The 19,242-nt window shown below is 60.4% G+C and overlaps 1 protein-coding gene across 1 annotated transcript; it reads left to right on the forward strand.

Moving 5' to 3' along the window:
• The first annotated feature begins 3,665 nt into the window (after positions 1 to 3,665).
• On the forward strand, positions 3,666 to 19,239 carry CNNM3 (cyclin and CBS domain divalent metal cation transport mediator 3). Its single transcript, XM_075123383.1, has 9 exons — positions 3,666 to 5,115; positions 12,834 to 12,977; positions 13,521 to 13,673; positions 13,997 to 14,166; positions 14,601 to 14,697; positions 15,032 to 15,165; positions 15,987 to 16,122; positions 17,048 to 17,164; positions 17,916 to 19,239. Exons 1-8 carry the CDS (start codon positions 3,666 to 3,668, stop codon positions 17,119 to 17,121), a joined length of 2,358 nt encoding a protein of 785 aa, XP_074979484.1. The 3' UTR covers positions 17,122 to 17,164; positions 17,916 to 19,239.
• Positions 19,240 to 19,242: the final 3 nt, after the last annotated feature.

Raw genomic sequence — 19,242 nt, forward strand, 5'->3', positions numbered from 1 at the left:
GAAAGCGGATCCAAGACCAGGCCCTTATTGAGGAGCTGAGGCTCCAAATCCAGCCGGGCCCCGGCCTGCGGCTGGTGGGTAGGTGGCAGCATTGCCCTGGGCTGTGAGAGCTGAAAGCCTGGGTCTTTACACCTCCGGGAACACGGGTGATGGTACGGAACGCCCCGAGATTTCCCAGCTGGAACCGTGTCCAAGCTGGGCAGGCTGTTCGGGGCTGAACCAAAGCCCGGGAAACGCACAGGAGCGGGCGTGTGGCCCTGCTCCCCCTTCTACTCGCTCCCCTGCTGTAGTACAGCAGAGAGGACAAGGCTGGAGCTCGGTGCTGAGCCGAGTTTTACAGTGTCTCAGCAGCATCTTGAGCCTCCCCCAATAACAAAATGAGCTCACGCTCATTCAGAGGCCGAGTGGGTCGGGCATTTCCCCAGAGCTCAGGAGACCTGGCTTATATTCCTAGTTCTTCCTCCACCCTGCTGGTGACTTTGGACAAATCACTGCACCCTCCATGCCTCAGTTTCCCCTCCCACGCTTGGTTTATTTACACTGTCGGCTCTTAGGGACAGGGCCTGTCTCTTGGTGTGCAGGTCCATTTCCACTGACTGCTACGGTGGCCGGTTCGAATCTGATTGCTAAGCCTCGGAACGGCAGAACAGGGCGCGCTAGGGCTAGGCTGGGCTCGTTCTTTGGGGAGGACGGGGTGCAGACTTCAACTCTCTAGAATTGCTCCCGCCCCACTCCCTACGACCCCCTCAGCTGGGACCGCCCCCAAGAGCCAGTGTTCCCGCCCTGCTCCTTCCAGCACTGTCAGCTGGGGGAGAGGCCAGGATCGAAGAAGCTCTTGTCCCCCTCCTGACAGCACCCCCTGCTGGGAGAGGCTGGGACTGAAGAAGTGGGTGCACCCCATTGGCAGCACTCCTGCGGTGTTCCCGATGGTGGTCTCGAGTGGGAAGCACGATATTTTGATTAAAAAACTAGAACACTATAAAATGCTCAGCACCTTGGCACACAATGCTGCGATGGGGAGGCAGAGGTGGGGCAAGGCTGTTTATTCAAGGCCAGAAGGGACCATTGTGATCATCTAGTGTGACCCCCTGTAGCGCACAGGCCAGAGGCCTGCCCACAATAATCCCTAGCGCAGATCTGTCAGACAAACAGCCCATCTTTATTTACAGTTACATTTAGCCATATTAAAACACGTCCTGTTTGCTTGAACCCAGCTCCCCAAGTGAGCGATCACTCTGGATCAGTGCTGGTCCTCGCCATTATTTACCTCTCCCTCAACGTTCGTGTCATCTGCAAACTTCTTCAGGCATGACTTTGTTTTCTTCCAGGTTATTGATAAAAATGCTAAATAGCATAGGGCCAAGAACTGATCCCTGCAGGGCCCCACTGGACACAGATCTGCTCAGTGATGAGTCCCCATTTACATTTTGAGACTTATTAGTTAGCCAGATTTTAATCCATTTACTGTGTGCTGTGTTCATTTTATAGTCTTCTAGTTTTTTAGTCAAAATGTCACAAGGTACCAGGTCAGACACCTTACAGAAGAGTAAGTACAGACACCGGAACTATTATCTTTATCAACCAAATGAAAGGGATATCGGGGTAGTTCGGCAGGATCTATTTTCCACAAACCCATGTTGATTGGCATTGATGATTATTCATATTATCCTCCTTTAGTTCTTCATTAAGCGAGTCCCATATCAGCTGCTCTATCTTGGCTGGGATCAATATCAGATTGATAGGCCTGTAATTACTCAGGTCATCTCGGTTACACTTTTTGAATAATGGCACAACATCAGCTTTCTTCTAGTCTTCTGGAACTTCCCTGTTGTTCCAAGACTTATTGAAAAGCAACATTAATGTTCTAATGACCTCCTCAGCCAGCTCTTTTAAAGCTCTTGGATGCAAGTTATTTGGACCTGCCAATTTAAAAATGTCTAACTTTAGTAGCTTCTGTTTAACATCATCCTAAGATACTAGTGAAATGGAAAGAGTGTTATCATATACTATAACTGCATCATCTGTTTTTTCAAAATACAGACAAATATTTATTGAACACTTCTGCCTTTTCTGCATTATTATTGATAATTCTACTATTTCTGTCTAGTAATGAACCAATACCATGGTCAGGGTTTTTTTGTTTGTTTCTAATATACTTAAAAAACTCCATCTTATTGGCCTTAACTTTTGCTGGCCATAGAGTTAATAACATAATAACGGCCATACTGGGTCAGACCAATGGTCCATCTAGCCCAGTGTCCTCTTTTCTGACCGTAGCTGGTGCCAGATGCTTCAGAGGGAATGAACAGAACAGGGAAATTTTAAGTGATCCATCCTGTTGTCCAGTCCCAGCTTCTGGCAGTCAGAAGCTAGGAAGCAACACCCAGAGCATGGACACGGGCAGCGGGTACTGAGCACCCCCAGCTAGGGCAATACCTGACCATCTTGGCTAATAGCCATTGATGGACCTATCCTCCAGGAACTTACGGAGTTCTTTTTTTGAACCCACTTATTCTTCCTTCACAACATCCCCTTCCTTATGTTTTTTTTAAAACTTGCTGCCTATTAATGTCATTAGGTGACCCCTGGTTCTTGTGTTATGTGAAGGGGTAAATAACACTCCCCTGTTCACTTTCTCCACACCCAGTCATGATTTTATCATATCCCTCCTTAGGCGTCTCTTTTCTAAGGTGAACAGTCCCAGTCTTATTCATCTCTCCTCACGTGGAAGCTGTTCCAGACCCCCCATCTTTTTTGTTGCCCTTCTCTGCACTTTTTCAAATTCTAATAGATCTTTTTTGAGATGAGGCAACCAGAACTGCACACGGCATTCAAGGTGCGGGCGCACCATGGGTGTCTCTCTGTGTTCCTTGGCTTCTCGTCAAGTTTTGACACTGCCTAGCTTCTGATTAGAGGCATGACGATCAACATCCCCTTTCTTCCCCCCCCCCCCTTTTTTTTTTTTAATAGCTGCCTTTACTTCCCCTCTAAACCAGCTTGCTATTTTACCCAAGACGGCCTTCTTCTTTGATGGGGGGGATTGTGGCTTTCTTGGCATCGAGTACGGTGTTCCTAACCAGCTCCCAGTGATCATTCCTGTTTTACTGAGTGAATGCTTCCTCCCAGCCGCTTTGGCCCCTCTGAAGCGTGGGCGGGGTTGGGGCTGGGGCTGGGGTTGCCGGCACCTGGTTTCTGACCAGAAGACCGGCTTGAAAAGAGACACTGGTGGCTCCGGTCAGCAGGCGACCCGCGGCCCCGTGGCTGGGGGGGGTTTAGCCCGCGGGGTGCGGCCCGAGCTGGGGGGGGGCTCGGTACCCGCGGTCCGTGTCCAGGGGTTCGGGCCGAGGAGCCCCCCGGGATGGGCCACTCGCCCCCCGCCTCCACTCCGCAGTAGCTGCCCCGTGCACGGGGGGCCCGGCGGATAAGTGCCCCCGCCGCCGCCGCGCCCGGCTCTGGCCCTTTAAACCCAGCGCCCCGCCCCCGCCTCGCGCTTGTTCACCGCGCGGCGCAGCCGAGCTTGCGCTCCCCGGGCCGCCAGCCCCGCCCCCTGCGCCCATTGGCCGCGGCCCGTCAGCCGCGCGCTCCGATTGGCCGGGCGGGCCCGGGGGCGCGCGCGGCGAGTCAGCTGACCGCCCCGGGGGCGCGCACGCCACTCGCCGCCGGCCATGGTGGGGGGCGGGGGGCTGCGCTGGGCCGTGGCCGCGCTGTGCCTGGGCTGCGCCGCCGCGCGGGGGGGGCCGGCGGGCGGGGGGGGCGCGGCCCGCGAGCCCCCCCCCCGCGCCCCGCCGCGCGTGCCGGGCTTCCGGCCGGAGCAGGGGGCCCGGGCCCGCGGGGGGCTGGTCCGGGCCGCGCCGGGCGCCCGCTTCCGCCCGCGCCTCCACGGCCCCGGCCTGGCCGACGGCCGCTGGCCCTGGGCCCCCGCCGCGCCGGGCCCCGCCCTCCCGGTGGGCGAGGGGCGGGGCGAGCGGGCGGCCCCGCCCCCGGCCCCGCCCTCGCCGGCCCCCCGGCTGCTGGCCCCGCCCTCGTCGGCCCCCAAGCTCCCGGCCCCGCCCTCGCCGGCCCCCCGGCTGCTGGCCCCGCCCCCGGCCCCGCCCTCTCCGCCCCCCCGGCTGCTGGCCCCGGCCCCGCCCTCGCCGGCCCCCCGGCTACTGGCCCCGCCCTCGTCGGCCCCCAAGCTGCCGCCCCCGGCCCCGCCCTCTCCGCCCCCCCGGCTGCTGGCCCCGCCCCCGGCCCCGCCCTCTCCGGCCCCCCGGCTGCTGCCCCCGCCCCCGGCCCCCTGGCTGCTGCCCCCGCTGCTGGCCCTGCTGCTGGCCCTCTCCGCGCTGCTGCGGGCCCTGCAGCTCGGCTGGCTCTGGCCGCAGCCCGGGGAGCTGGGCCTGCTGCGGGGCCGCGGCTCGGAGGCGGAGCGCGAGGCCGGCCAGGCGCTGGCGAGGCCCCGGGGCCCCTTCGCCCTCTGCTCCCTGCTGCTGCTGAGCTCGCTGGCCAACGCCGCCCTGGCCGTGCTCGCCTGCTGGGCCCTGCGGGCCCTGGCCCCTGCCATCCTGGCCGCGGCCGGCTTGGTCTTCCTGCTGGCCGAGCTGCTGCCCTTCGCCGTCTGCGCGCGCTGGGGGCTGGTGCTGGCCCCCCGCGGGCGCTGGCTGACCCGGCTCTGCATGCTGCTCACCTGCCCCGTCTCGCTGCCGCTCAGCAAGCTGCTGGAGCTGGCCCTGCGGCGGGACGCCAGCCCCTGCCTCCTGCGGGAGACGCTCGCGGACACGGTGCGCGGCAGCGACCCGTACGACGAGTTCGTGCGCGAGGAGTTCAGCAAGGGCGCCCTGCGCAGCAAGACGGTGGAGGACGTGCTGACCCCGCTGGACCAGTGCTTCATGCTCAACGCCAGCTCCGTGCTGGACTTCCGCAGCATGTCCATGATCATGCAGAGCGGCTACACCCGCATCCCCATCTACGAGGAGGAGCGCACCAACCTGGTGGACATGCTCTACCTCAAGGACCTGGCGCTCGTGGACCCGGACGACTGCGTGCCACTCAGCACCATCAGCAAGTTCTACAACCACCCCCTGCACTTCGTCTTCAACGACACCAAGCTGGACGCCGTCCTGGAGGAGTTTAAACGAGGTAGCCGCCCCGCCCTTGGGTTGCTCGGGGCTTGGGCAGACGCACGGGTGCTCTCCCCTTGCGGTCAGTGCTGGCCCCAGTGCTCCAGCTCCGTGCTGGGGGGGGGGTGCTGTGCTGCAGGGAGTGGGGCGACGGGAGCTCTGGATAAGGTGCTGACCCGATGCTCTGGTGCTGTGCGGGGGCCAGGCTGGGGGTGCCATAGGAGAATCGGTCCCCGCTCAGCCCGCACTGACCTCCTGGCACAGCGCAGCATTAGGGGATATTGCATTGCCTGGAGTGGGTTGGCTAGGGCCGCTTTTCCCTCTGGGTCAGTGCTGCCCCCAATGCCTGAGCATGCCCTGCTGGGCACTCCAGTGAGTGTCAGCACCCCGGCCAAACTTCAGCCTTCCAGCTTCAGCTGTAGGTGGCAGTCTCCTGTCCCTGCCCTAGTGTGGTGGTAACGTACGCTGCCCTCTCCCGCCCCAGAGAGTGCCACGCTCTGGGAGCATAGCCTGTAGATTGGCTTGTACCAGACGCTCTGCAAATCTCCCCTGTAGAGTGGAGTGTCTTCCTATAGTCCCGCAGACTAAGCCTGAGATCAGCCTCTGTTTTATGGCCAGAGACCTCACGAAGCAAGAGTCCTAAACAGATGCTGTGTAGGTGGGGAGCCCAGTTGTTCAGTACTTGGCAACTCACAGGATACTGGACTCTTTGGTCACTTTCTGTTGAGTTTCTTCCACCCGACTTGATTCTAGCAGAAATGGTTTTGAGACACCCGCACCTTAGCCCACTTCCAACTGTTCTGAGGGCCTGTGAGCACAAATCTCTAACTCACAAGCTGAACTCTGCTGCTGAAATTATATGCAGATTGAGGGGAGGCGTGCAGGGGTAATCGGGCTGCTGGGATTTCTAAGTTCCTACGTCTCAAGGCCTCATGGTCTGTGGGGGCTGGAAGCAGGACTCTGAGCTGGCTAGAACAAATGCTTACAGGCCTGGAAACTTCCCCAAGCGCAGGGCCAGCAGGCAGAGAACACAGGGGCCTCAGGATGCTGTGACTGCTACTGTGTTCAAAGTAATGGCTAAGGAGAGGTGCGACGGGTCTGGGAACAGTGCTGAGGGGCCCCACCGTCCGGGTGCTGGGTCAGGCTCATCGCCTGGGGGTGGGGACACAGGGGGGTTGTGATCTCCCAGTGGCCATGCAGCCTAGACCTCATTTGCTCAGTTGTTACCTCGTGACCCTGACATTAGTCCACTGGACCATGCTGTCTGATGCTAGGGTGCTTTATCCCCTGGCTAGTTTATCCCCTGGCCCCTCTGCACTGCTGAGACTCTTCCTAAGCTCGCAGCACTGATTCCATTAGCCAGCCAGCAAGAGGTGCTCTTGGGGCAGAGCAGAGCACGGTGTCCAGCGGTGCATGATGGTGCCCCGTGGGTAGCCCTGCCGCTGATCTTCTGTGGCATGCTGGTGCCTGCCCATCAACTTCCCGTGGGGAGTAAACCCTGCGTCTCGTACCTGGGGCCCACGGTCAGCAGAGTGCCAGGATTGCAGTGGCAGGCTGAGCTTTCCTGTGCCAAGGAGGCCTGAGACACCAGGCCCAGCTGATGCTCTGGGGGATGTTTATGCTGTCTGCTCTGGCACAAGAACGTCCGAAAGCACCTTTCTCGTATATCCCTGCAGATAGCCACCTGCCCCGGGCAAGCAGTGTCTGCATGATCCGAGTGAGAAACCGTGAGATCGTTCCTGGGCAGCCAGTGAAAACTGCCCCCAGCTCAGGGGCTTAGCTGGGCTCTGACTGCTGGGAGTTAAGGTGCAACCACCACGGGGCAGCTCATGCCTCGTCTGCTGCTGCGGGGTTTTCTGCACCGCCCTCTGAAGCAGCCGGGACACTGGGCTACGTGGGCCTGGGCTCTGCTCCAGTCTGGCACTTCTGGTGCTTTATCGTCTCCTCCCCATGGTAACAAAGCCCTGGGAGGTACCTCCGTGTGCAGGATTGCAACCTCTCCAGCCATGCCACGCGCCAGCCACCTGCACCAGGGCTGCCAGACCAGCTCTGGAAGCTCGCCCGGTCGGGGGAATCCTGGGGGCTGCGGAGCAGGTCATAGTCCCCACCCTTGTGGAAGTTCTGCCCTAGCTATCCCCGCCACCCCCATCAGCCGGACCCCCTCGGAGCCCACGCGCAGGCTGACGGGAATTGTAGACATTCCTCTGGTACCCGCGGGTGCCTCTTGGGAACATCAGATGTTCCCGGTGGGGTTTCTCTTGGCCTCCTGGAAGGGCACAGCTGGGCAGTGGAGTGAGCTGAAGGACTGTAAAATCTTTAACAGAGAGAGCTTTGCTCCCAAGTGGTTCGTGGGTGTCTGAGTTGCATGTGGTTGGCAAAAACTAAGCGAACCACATGGTGTTTTAAACAGCCTGATTGCAAACCCTGCCCTGTCATGGCTGCTTCGTGGGCATGGTGCTCTCCTTGCCTGGCTGCAGAGCCTGGTGGACAACAACCAGCAGAAAAGCCCTTTTGTCCTGACCTCCCCCAAGGTAGTGCCAATTTCAGTACAGTCAGGAAAAGCCCTCCTTCCCCGTGGGTCCTGGGGAAGGTCACCTTCAAAGCCAGGCTCTTCCCTCCCGCAGGGTGGGGATAGGCTGTACATCCCCAGGCCTGCTGGGCTCCAGGGCACGGGCAGGCAGGTCTGGCTTTGGTCTCTGCGGGGAGAGCGTTTTGCATGAGCCAGGGCCCACTGCTGCCATGGAAACATCTGGCAGGGCCAGCTCGTTGCCTCCGTGACCTCGGCGTCACTGCAGGGATCTGGCCGCTCCCACGGCTGAGTGCATGTCACCTGCTCCGCGCTCCCCAGGGCCCTCGGAGCAGGCTGCTTCACTCCTGGCTGGAGGCAGGGGAGGGGGGGATCCGTGGGTCTGGTGTCGAGCCCCAACTCCTGTCCCAGCCATAATGAGGGAGGAGCCTCTCCGTCTGAATGCACTGCAGCTCTCACATGTCAAAGCCAGCACTGGACCAGCCAGCTCCTGGGGCCCCCCTGGCTAAAGAGAAGTCAGGGCAGGGAGACCTCGCTCTAATGCTGGGGGCAGGGCGATGGGTGGCTGGCCTGGCTAAGGCACTGGACTGGGCTGTAGGAGGCTTGAATTCAAGCCAGGCTCTGCCACTGACCTCCTGTGACCCTGGGCAAGTCCCTTCACCTCCCCAGGCCTGTAAGAGAGAGAACTCTGTTGTCTCTCTTGGGGCGCGGCCTGTCTTGAACAGGGTCTGTGCAGTGCCTGGCACAGCGGGGGCCCTTCCGGACTGCTGGGGTCCGAGTGCAAAGCAGACCGGCTCTGCTTGGCCCCTCACCTCTGTCAGAAGGCCGCTTGTTGTTGTGCCTTTTATAGGCTGTGCCCCCAGCCCCGGCAGCTTGCGTCATGTCCGAGTCTAAGGACATGCGAGCTCTGAAGTAGCAGCCCACCCACAGTGTCTGTACGGCGTTAATCCAGGGCCGGTCCCTGCAAAGTCTTCCAGGAGCGGGTGGCCTCCCCAGCAAACGTGCACGGCTGGATATCTGGGAACACCTGGCCAAGGGGCTAGAGAGAGGACACAAGCCTGCAGTGGATCAAAGCCGTTCACCTGAGCCCTGGAGGGCGCTGGCAGGAGAGGAGAACATCCTGTTTGCTGAGCTCAGACAGCCCGAGCTGAAACCCGGTGTGTGTGAGAACAGCTCGGGGAGACCCCACAGAGCAGAGCACGACCTGCACCCACGTGTACTGCCCATGCTGCGGGGGCACTGAGATCAGCACAAGGAGCCCTGTGACTCAGGCTTCAGCTGAGACAAACCCACGTGGGCAGGGCTGGGGGCGATGCCAGGCCTATTAACGTTGCCTGGTGTGCCCAAAGGCCCACTCCTTTGCTGGAGCACCTCACTGGGGGCAGGGCGTCTGGGTGGCTTCTCCTGCCATGCTGCTTCCAGCATGCCACTCCCTTTCCCCCATCCTCAGGTATGTCCTGGCTGGCTGTCAGCAGGTGTGAATGAAAAGTGCTCCTTTGCCCAATCACCACTGATTTCTCCTGTTTCCAGAGCACTGTCAGTCAGCACTCCTGGGTTCTGCTGTGAGCTCTGGGAGGGAAGTGGGGATGGGGCTGGCAGTCAGCCCTCCTGGGTTCTGTTCCCAGCTCTGCTACTGACTTATGTTGTGGCGTTGGTCAAGTCACTCCCCCCCTTCTCTGCCTCTGTTCCCCCTCCATAGAGTGCAGGTGACAATAGGGATGCATGTCACTAAGTGCTCTGAGCTCCTTAGAAGTGTGATAGGAGCTCAGAGCATTTGTTACGCCATTGTACTGCAGTAAAACCAGCTCTCCCAGGCCAGAGACGTGGGATCGGCAGCAAGAGACCAGTCTTCTCGGCCTACCAGCTGAGCACTCTCGGGCCAGAGCCCAACTCTGCTGCATGTGCAGCCTGGATGGTGTCACCAGCCTGAAGCAGCTGAGATAACTTGCATCCAAGAGTTTGAAAAGAGCTGGCTTAGGAGCTCACTGGACCTTTAACATTGATTTTCATTAACTCCTGGAGCCCTGAGAGAAGCTAATGTTGTGCCAGTATTTAAATAGGGTAAACTGGATGACCGAGGCAATCACAGACCTGTCACTCACACCGATCCTGCACAGGGTAATGGAGTGGCTGATCCAAGACTGGAATAATAAAGAATTAAAGGAGGGTGATATAATTAATGCCAATTAACATGGGTTTATGGAAAATCCATCCTGTCAAACAAATCTGATGTCTTTTTGGATGAAATTACAAGGTTGGTTGGTAGAGGTAACAGTGCTTCTGTCGGGCATTTGATTTAGTACAGCACAGCATTGCTGATCAAAAACTGGAAGGACATACAATTAACCTGGCACACGTTAAATGGATTAAAAGCTGATAGGTCTCAAAATGAGAGAGACAAAGTGGGTGAGATAATCTCTTTCACTGGACCCACTTCTGTGAGTGAGAGAGAGGAGCTCTTCAGGGCTTGGAAAGGTACTCAGGGTGTCCCAGCTCATACCAGGCGGAAGGGGTTGGTGTGCGTAAAGAGTTACACCTGTCGTGTTGGAAGAGACCATTCAGGATGAAGTGGGCAGTTAACACCTCTGCAGTCATGGGACAGATTGTTGGAATGAGACAGGCACTAGGTGTCTCTACTGAGTGCATGGTTTCTAGTGTCTAGCAGAGTTAGGAATTGAAGGTCGCAGGCTTGTCTTTTGAAGGTGTTGTGCAGGCTTCTCTTAAAGACAAGAACTGATGGGTCGGAGGCAGGCTGATCGCTTTGTGAAGAGTAAAAAGAAAAGGAGTACTTGTGGCACCTTAGAGACTAACCAATTTATTTGAGCATGCTCAAATAAATTGGTTAGTCTCTAAGGTGCCACAAGTACTCCTTTTCTTTTTGCGAATACAGACTAACACGGCTGTTCCTCTGAAATTTGTGAAGAGTGTTCACCCACAGGGTGTGTTTGTGTTTTAGCATGTTCCTGGGTGAGTTAATTGGAGAGCGCAGTGATTGGCTGGTTTCACCCACACAGTTGTTGGGGCGTTTAGTGCTGTGACAGGCCTGCGTAGGACCCACGGACACCTGTCAAGAGGTGTGTGGTCAGGGGTGTTGATCATCGTAGCAGTGGAGATGTGTCTGCAGGTTTTGCAGCAGTTGTTCTGTGGGGGGAGGGATAGCTCAGTGGTTTGAGCATTGGCCTGCTAAACCCTGGGTTGTGAGTTCAATCCCTGAGGGGGACATTTAGGGATCTGGGGCAAAAATTGGGGATTGGCGGGTTGGACTAGATACCTCCTGAGGTCCCTTCCAACCCTGATGGTCTATGACAGGCTCTGGTGCTGCTTAGAGGTCCTGGTCTGTGGGGAGCTGGCTTCTGATGATGAGATTAGCCAGTTGTTTTAGGGCTGGAAGAGGAGGGTTTGGGAAAGATTTGTTTCAGGATGAGGTCTCTGTCGAGTATGGATTGTAATTGTTTGATGATATCCCATTTGGGTTTCAAGGTGGGGTGGTAGGTGACAACTAGGGGTGTGCGGTCAGTGGGGGTCTCAAAATGTAACTGTAAACAGGGAATACTCATTGGATGGGTGTGTTTCTAGTGGGGGCCCGCAGGGATCGGTTCTTGGCCCTATGCGATTTAATATTTTTATCAGTGACCTGGGAGAAAACATAAAATCATCCCTGATCAAGTTTGCAGATGACCCAAAAATTGGGAGAGTGGCAAATAATGAAGTGAACAGGTCGCTGATAGAGAGAGACCTGGTTTGCTTGGAAACTGGGCTTAAGCAAACAGAATGTGTTTTAATACAGCTAAATGTAAATGTACACATCTGGGAGCATTGACTGCAGGCTATGTTTTCAGGATGGGGGACTTTCTTGGGAAAAAATAACTCTGGAGAAGATATGGGGGTTAATCAGCTAAACATGAACAAGCCATGCAATGCTGTGGCCAAAGGGCTAATGCAATCCTGGGATGTAGACGGAGGAATCTCCAGCAGAGAGGCGATTTTCCCTCTGTATTTGGCACTGGTGCAACCGCTGCTGGGATCCGGTGTCCGGTTCTGGTGCCCACAGTTCAGGAAGGATGTTGATCAATTGGAGGGGGGCAGAGAAGAGCCACGAGAATGATCAAAGGATTAGAAAACCTGCCTGAGAGTGAGAGATTCAAGGATCTTAATTGATTTAGTTTAACAAAGAGACTTGATCCCAGCCTATCAGTACCTACGTAGGGAACAAAGATTTCATACTGGGCTCTTCAGTCTAGCAGAGGAAGATCTGACACCATCCAATGGCTGGAAGTTGAAGCGAGACAAATTCAGACTGGAAATAAGGTGCACATTTGTAACGGGGAGGGTAATTACCCAGTGGAACAATTCACCATGGATGATGGTGGATTCTCCGTCGCTGCCCAGTTTGAAATCAAGGCTGGCTGTATTTCCAGATGCGCTGCTCTAGGAGGTATTGTGGGGCAGTTCTCTGGCTGGTGCTGTACAGAAGGACCACCCTGTTCAGTGATGTGGGCAGTATGCTGAGGCGTGTGGCACCTCCCCAAGCAACATACACAACCCAAAAGGTGTCCTCCATGTGTATGACCTCAGCCGTACGGTGCACACAAACTCCCCCCGCATGGAGGGTGCTGTTTGGCAGAGCAAAATGGTGCGCAGCCAGACGGAATGGTCCTGAGGGCTGGATCTGGCCCGCAGGTTGCCAGTTGGACCCCCGTGTCCCTTCTGTTGGAATCTGTGAGTCCCGTAGTCAGAGAATGGGAAGAAGGCAGGGCTGGATACCAGCCACCTGAGGGCTCCCCAAGAACAAGCACCCCACGCATCCCTCTCGGCTCCCTGGAGTGTACTGTGGTCCCTGGCCTGTGCGCGGCGCTGCTGAGCCCCAGCCGGGAGAGGGAAGGCCCTGCTCCGAACAGGGCCCTTGAGGAAAATCTCTCCCTTGGCCATCTTCGCTGCTGCAATGTCCGGCCTGGGAGTGGGGGGACAGAGAGTGCTGGGGGGCAGGAGAAGGAGGCTGCCGCCTAGCCCCTTGCTCTGCCCCACCCTTCCTCTGCTGCTCCGTAGTTATTTATAAAAAGCTGCATCAGGATGGAGAGGCAGAGTTCTCTAGTGGTCAGAGCATGAGGCTGGGAGCTGGGCTCCTGGGTTCTCTTCCTGACTTGCTGGGTAGCCTTGAACCTCTGAGGCCTCCCTGGCACCTGTAGCAAGCTGTGTAACCCGCCCCCCAGGCAAATCACACCTGGCCATCGTGCAGAAGGTGAACAACGAGGGTGAGGGCGACCCCTTCTACGAGGCCATGGGGCTGGTGACACTGGAGGACGTCATCGAGGAGATCATCAGGTCGGAGATCCTGGACGAGTCGGACGACTACAGTGAGTGAGCCCCGTCCGGCGCGCCCAGCAGCTTGGCTCGGGTCTGGGGGGCTGCAGAGTCAACCCCGGGGACAGCAGTGGCAGGCGGGCAGTGCTCCGGGTGCATTGTTCTGTGCAGGCGGCTCCTCGCCTGCCTATACCCCAGCCCCTTCTCCTCCCCCAGCCCAAGCCAGGCTGACAGCAGAATGCGAATTCCCCCAGGACTGCCCCCAAGCTCTTCCTCAGGAGAGCGGGGAACGTGGGTTGCCCACAGTCCATTCCTAGCTGTGGGCTCGAGCAGTTAGTGGGAGCATGGGGAGCCTCGCTGCAGTGCTGTATTCCCAGCTGTCGCTGTTTCCTGCATGACTTAAAGCAAGTCCCTTCCCTGTCTGTGCCTCGGTTTCCCTGTGTAAGGTGGGAGGTGCTGAGGTGCCTTTGCACTGTGCTTTGGGATCATCGGCCTGCAGCTGCTCTGGGGATCCCCAGAGTCCGGGGACCAGGTTTATGCTGCCGGCTGGTGTGACGCTGGCTCGGCCTGCCCTGTCCCCTTCTTTCGTGCCCTAGAGGAGAACAAGGTGCGGAAGAGGCCGGCCCCCATGGGCACCCTGCTGGAGCACAGGAAGGAAGATTTCTCCTTGTTCAAAGGCTCTGACGACGAGCACAAGGTGAAGATCTCTTCGCAGCTCTTGCTGGCCACGCAGCGCTTCCTAGCCCGAGGTGAGTCAGGGCAGGGAGCCCGCCGGCCATCCCTCCCTGTGCCCCCCGCCTGGCTCCACGGCTCCTGCCCAGCAGGCCGGGGGGGAAAGGCCCAGGGGCATCTCCAGGCTGATCGCTGGCAGGAGAGGGCTCTGGGCTCCCCCTGGCCTGCCTCCCCGGCAGACTGCTGCCAGTCCGACCCCGTTACGCACAGCGCAGTCCGTCCCCTGGGCTTGGGGCAGGGGGAGCAACTGGGGCCCGTCCCTCAAACTCCCTGCAGGGGCGCGGCCTGTCCCTGGAGCGGGCGGCTCAGGCTGGGTTCTCTGCCCCTCGCTCCCCACCAGAGGTGGATCTGTTCAGCCCGGCCCGCGTCTCCGAGAAGGTCCTGCTGCACCTCCTGAGGCACCCCAGCGTCAGCCAGGAAGTGAAATTCAACGAGCGCGACCGCCTGGCCCCCGAGCACTACCTATACCAACGTGGCCAGCCGGTCGACTACTTCGTCCTGGTCCTGCAGGTACCGGCCTGCCCCTGCTACCCCCCGAGATCAGATCTGCCAGCCGGCAGGGCCCTGGGCTGGTTTCTGGCCCTGGCTGTGGCCTTGGGCACGTCCCTGTCCTCCTCCGCGCCTCTCTTCCCCTCCCGCGCTCCATTTTCACCGGACCGGGCAGCACCCTGCACAGCCGAGCCCTTATCTCGCTGCTCTGCTACACATGCCTAGGAGTGCGGGGAGCCAGGCTGTGGGTTGGCGCAGGGTTCGCAAGCGCGTTGGCTCTTGGGAGGCCGGCTGGGGGGCAATGCCAGCTTGGCAGCAGGTCTGGGCAGAGAGCCGGGCGGGCACTGACTGCCCACCCTGTGACGGTGGAGCCTCTGCCCCGCTGAGCTGGGGCAGGAGCCTCTGGCGAGCAGCTGGCCAGTGCTGCCCCTGACCTGCGGCCCTCTCCTCCGCAGGGCAGGCTGGAAGTGGAGATCGGGAAGGAGGGGCTGAAATTCGAGAACGGCGCGTTCACCTACTACGGCGTCTCGGCACTGATGGCGCCCTCCTCGGGTGAGCACCTGCGTCCGGCCACCGGCAGCGGGGCTTGGCCCCGGGGCCTGGCGCCCGCTCTCTGGGCTGGGGCTGCAGCGCTGCAGAGTCGCCGCGGGGCCACGGGTGTGCGCCGCCCCCGAGAGCCCGGTGCTGGGGGGAGTCCAGGCCCCGAGTTCTGCACGGCTCCTGGCCTGGCTGGCTGGTAGCAGAAGGGGTGGTGAGCCTGGCTGTGTGGCCATAGGCCAGGGGCGGGGAGACCTGGAGACCAGGTTCCTTCCCAACCAGCCGTTGGGGTGTTGGGCTCCCCGCTGGCTTCCCGTCCCTCTGGCCCCTGATTTCCGCCTGCCAACAGTTCACCAGTCGCCAGCGTCCACCCTGCGGCCGAACCAGTGTGAGCAGCCGCTCGACTGCAGCGAGAACACCGCCTGCCCCCCGTACTGCCCCGACTACACCGTCCGGGCACTCACCGACCTGCAGTTCATCAAGGTAAGGGCCGCCCGCTGGCGTTGGAAACGCCGCTGTTTCAGCTGGGCTGGGAGCTGCCAGCCCTAACCCTGGGGGAAAAGAGCCGGGTTTTTAGGGCCCTACAGACGCGCACCTTTGTGCTCTCGGTGCCGGGCTTGCCAAGGCGATAAGCCGCTGCACGGTGTGATCCTCGCCACAGCCACACTGCCCCCTCACTTGGGTGAATGGGTGTGCAGCCTCACCCTGCCCTCGGGAAGGAGCAGCAAGCCGGGACTGCTACCTCCTGCTAGGGTTCCAGCACTGGCTCTCCCCTAGGACCATCTGGGTTCAGATTCGGAGCATGCCACAAGTGAAACGACTCTGCTGGTGCTCAGCCGTTCCTCGGGTCTCTGGCCACGTCCCCCTGTGCTTGAAGGAGAGCCGGGACCTGTGGGAGGTACACAGCATCCCAAACCCTGGGGTGTCCCTGGTGGCACTGTGCTTTGGGGCAGCCGCTGTCCCCTCGTGATTGCGCACCTCTGCCTCCTCCCTGGCTGGGAGACCCCACCTCTGGGGACGCCTATGGGGTGCTTTGCCCCATCCCTGCTCTGGTCCCCTTTTCTCAGGGATCATGCGCCCCTCTGGGTCTCTCTTGCTTTCCCACACAGCAGCCTTTCTGGAGCCGCTGCACCCATCTAGCCTGGCCCCGGGTGAGCACCATCCCTCCAGGGAGGGCTGGCTGGAGCCCCAACAGCACCCAGCCCTGGGGCTGGAACCTGGGCCCCTGCCAGGAAAGGGGAGCACCCGGGCCTCTGTGCCCGGGGTGGGCTTGCGCGCTCAGGGCTCTGGCTCACCTCCCCCAGGTGACCCGGCTGCAGTACCTCAACGCCCTGATGGCCTCCAGGATACAGCCGTCCCCCCAGTCGCCCGACAGCGTGGAGCTGAAGATCGTCCCCAACAGCCAGACGAAGCTCCTGGACGACAGGAACACTGTGCCAGGTACCGTGGTCGCACCCAGGGGACGCGGTGCAAACGCATTCTCCGAGGCTGCCATGCAGCACTGGAGGTCTGCTTAGCTGGCGTTCACTGGAGTGGCCCAAAGCACAGCACCCTGGGGGCTGCTCAGGGGGGCACACGCCAGGCCTCCATGTGCCCAGTGCAGATGGGCTGGGCAGGCTGTGGCCAGCTCCAGAGCTCCCAGACCCCGTCCTGGCTGCTGCGTGAGGACTCGGGATCCGAGCCCAGCGGGCTGCCTGCACCCACCCCTTCCTGCTCTCCCCACTGCTGCATGCGGGTCTGCAATTAACCCCTTCGCTGCTGCCCACGCAGGCGGGGCTCTCCGCAGCAGTGGCTGTGTCTGGTGTCTCGGCCAGGTTTCCTTTTGCTCGCCAACTGGCTGCGTGTCTTTGTGTTGGAGGACGAGGCGGCCTGTGCCCTGGGCTCCTCCCCCAGCTATGAACCCTCATGCTGCAGGGCGTGACGGAAGGGGTCAGGAAGGAACTTCCCCGGGGCAGGCGACTCCAGAATTGGTCACAGGGAGGCCTGGTCCGGGCTGGCTGGGCTCATTCTCTGACCCAACTGGAAGGCAGCACGCTGCGCTCCTGGGGATGGAGGGTCTGTAGGGCTGAGGACGGGGATGTCTGGAGTCAGTGCCCGTCTCCAGCGTCCCCTGGAATGGCCCGGTGCTGCCCAGTCTTGTGTGCCCCATTTCACCTCTCCGTGCCCAGCACCCCTGCAGTGACCTGGGGACCCTGGCCTCTCCCAGCCCCCTCAGCAGGTGCTCCCCATCTCTGCTCTTCTCCACAGGAAGCAGCTGAGGGTTGCTTGGTAGCTGCTGGGAGCATGCTCTGGCGGGCACCCCCCAGCTCGGCCGATAATCCCGCCCGCGTGTCGTGTCTTTCACTCTCTCTTCCCTCGTTTTCAGCGGCTGACCATCTCTCTCTTGTGCTCTGTCCAGCCACGCGCTCTCTCTTGGGCACCCCTGAGCTCTGCAGTTGATGGCAGGTTCTGCGCGATCCCTGGGGTTACTGATGGGCAGGAGGTAAATATCTGGACCTTTGTCCGCTTGGTACAGCAGGGTTCTCCCCCTGCTCTGCTCGGGGTGGGGAGTGTTCCCTTCGATCTGCTCTGACTCCCAGGCCTGGGAGCTGTGACCAGTGCAGGGGCCTGGCCAGTCCCCAGGGGCTGGCTGTCTCCGTCCTAATCCTGTGGCTGCCGGATGCTCATGCACCATCCCAGTGACGCCCCCTGCAGCCGGGGTGCAGAGCAGTTCCCTCAGGCAGGGTGCTGGCGGCCCAGCGTGGCCAGCACGCTCGGCCTTCCCTTCTGCTCAGCCAGGGAGCCATGGCCCCCAGCACAAGCCTTGTTCCCTGCTCGGGCTGGTGAACGGGGCCCCACGCCCTGGGTGGTGGGTCAAGAGGGGAATTAGCCCCCCGCGTTCCTGGCTCCCATGGTCCAGGCCGGGTCACGGCACTGCAGCACAGCCCGAGCTCCAGGACACGGCCGTGGGGGGGTGGGGGGGCAGGGGGTTGAGCTGGAGCCGTCTCCCTGGTTACACTGACTGCTGGCGGGAGCTCCTGGGCCCAGCCTTGCAGCAGGCAGCGTGGCCTACTGGGCTGAGACCTGGATCTAGTCCCAGCTCTGCCACTGGCCTGTGCGTGACCTTGGGCAAGTCCCTACCCTTCCCCCTGCCTCAGTTTCTCCATCTGTGCAAGGGCTTTTGGGATCTGTGGGTCCTAGAGATCTGGGGCCAAATGGGCGTGTAATGGCTGCTCTCTCTGCTCTGGTACCAGGAAAAAGCAGCCAGCCGCTTGGGGAAGACGAGAGCACGGGCATGGAGCCCCTCCCCCCCGCAGGACCCGCTGATGTCAGCGTGGGAGCTCTAGGCTAGCATCCTCCCGGCTGTCCTAGCCGCCCCTTGGCTGGCAGTTGGTCCCCGGGGACTCTCCTGACAGCAGCAGTAATCTCATGGGGCGGGATGCCCCAGACGCCCTCCGCACCCCCCTGCTGCCCTGAAGGATGCCAGCCACTTGGACTCTGCTCCAGAGGATCTCGCTGCATCAGGACCAACTGCCAGGGCAGCCAGAGCTGGATTCCAGTCCACGGGAGATCGCCCCAGTCCCCCCTCAGTGGCCGGAGCCCTGGGCAGCGTCTGTGCCAACAAACCTCCAGGGAGCAGCGCGCCCAGATCGAACCAGACCTGCTGGGGGCACCTGGCGAGCTGGGTGGGGGCCGCAGGAGAGATGCAGGTGGCGGGTTGTGGGCTGGTTCCTCCATGGGGTGCCCTGTGTGTGTCCCTGGACTGGGCATTCCTCTCCTTGGTGTGTTCTCTGCCAGGCTGCCCTGGGCTGTCCCTCCTCTGCGAGCATCAGCCTGGGCCATTCCCCTGTGCCCGCCAAGCCAGCTCTGCTCCAGGAGTCCTGCTGGGATTCTTTGGCCTGCCCCAGGGCAGAGCCGTGTGATCAGCTACCTGTCTAGGCTTCCCTCCCCATGGGGCGCTGGGTGCCACCCCACCCCGGCCACTCAGTGCGAAACACCCTGCCCTCCTGAGCCAGAGCCCATCGCCACCAGCCCCTTCCAGTGGCTGCCAGCAGAGAGCCCACACGGCAGGCTGGGAGCTCTGGCCTTGCCAGTCTTCACAAGTGGGCCCCGGTGGGGCTGCCCATCCGTCAACTGGGCTGATTGCTGGGGGGCACAGTCCTTGCAGCCCTCCCCTGCCCTACCCCCCAAGGATGAGCGATCACAGGGGCCCCAGGCACCTGGTGCCTTGATTGCAGACAGCATCAGATGGTCTCCTGAGCAGCCCTATGGACCGGAGATCCCCACACGTGGGCGCAGGGACATTGCTCGGCCGCCAGCCCCGGAGAGCTCGCAGCCGCCAGGGGGCGAAAGGTCTGCCATGGACGCAGTCCGCCTGCAGCCGGGCCCGCCCCTCGTCCGGGCGCAGGGCCGCCAGCCGCAGCACAGGGCGCCGGGCTGGACACCTGCCTTGTGTGCTCATCTCCACCGCCAGTGTGTTCAGTCCGTGTGAAGCTGGGCGCCAGGAGCCGAGTGTCTCCGGAGCGGCAGAGCCTGGCGAAGAGCCGGGGCCACGCAGGTAAAGGAGTTGTAATCTGCCCT

This window comes from Caretta caretta, chromosome 26 (genome assembly GCF_965140235.1).
Source record: "Caretta caretta isolate rCarCar2 chromosome 26, rCarCar1.hap1, whole genome shotgun sequence".
Classification (NCBI taxonomy): Eukaryota; Metazoa; Chordata; order Testudines; family Cheloniidae; genus Caretta; species Caretta caretta.

Bases quoted from the DNA above. Each gene is read 5' to 3' on its own strand.
- CNNM3 (XM_075123383.1), top strand. From the start codon at position 3,666: ATGGTGGGGGGCGGGGGGCTGCGCTGGGCCGTGGCCGCGCTGTGCCTG. The intron at 5,116-12,833 runs GTAGCCGCCCCG...CCCGCCCCCCAG, and splicing joins CCTGGAGGAGTTTAAACGAG to GCAAATCACACCTGGCCATC. The intron at 15,166-15,986 runs GTAAGGGCCGCC...CACCTCCCCCAG, and splicing joins CCGACCTGCAGTTCATCAAG to GTGACCCGGCTGCAGTACCT.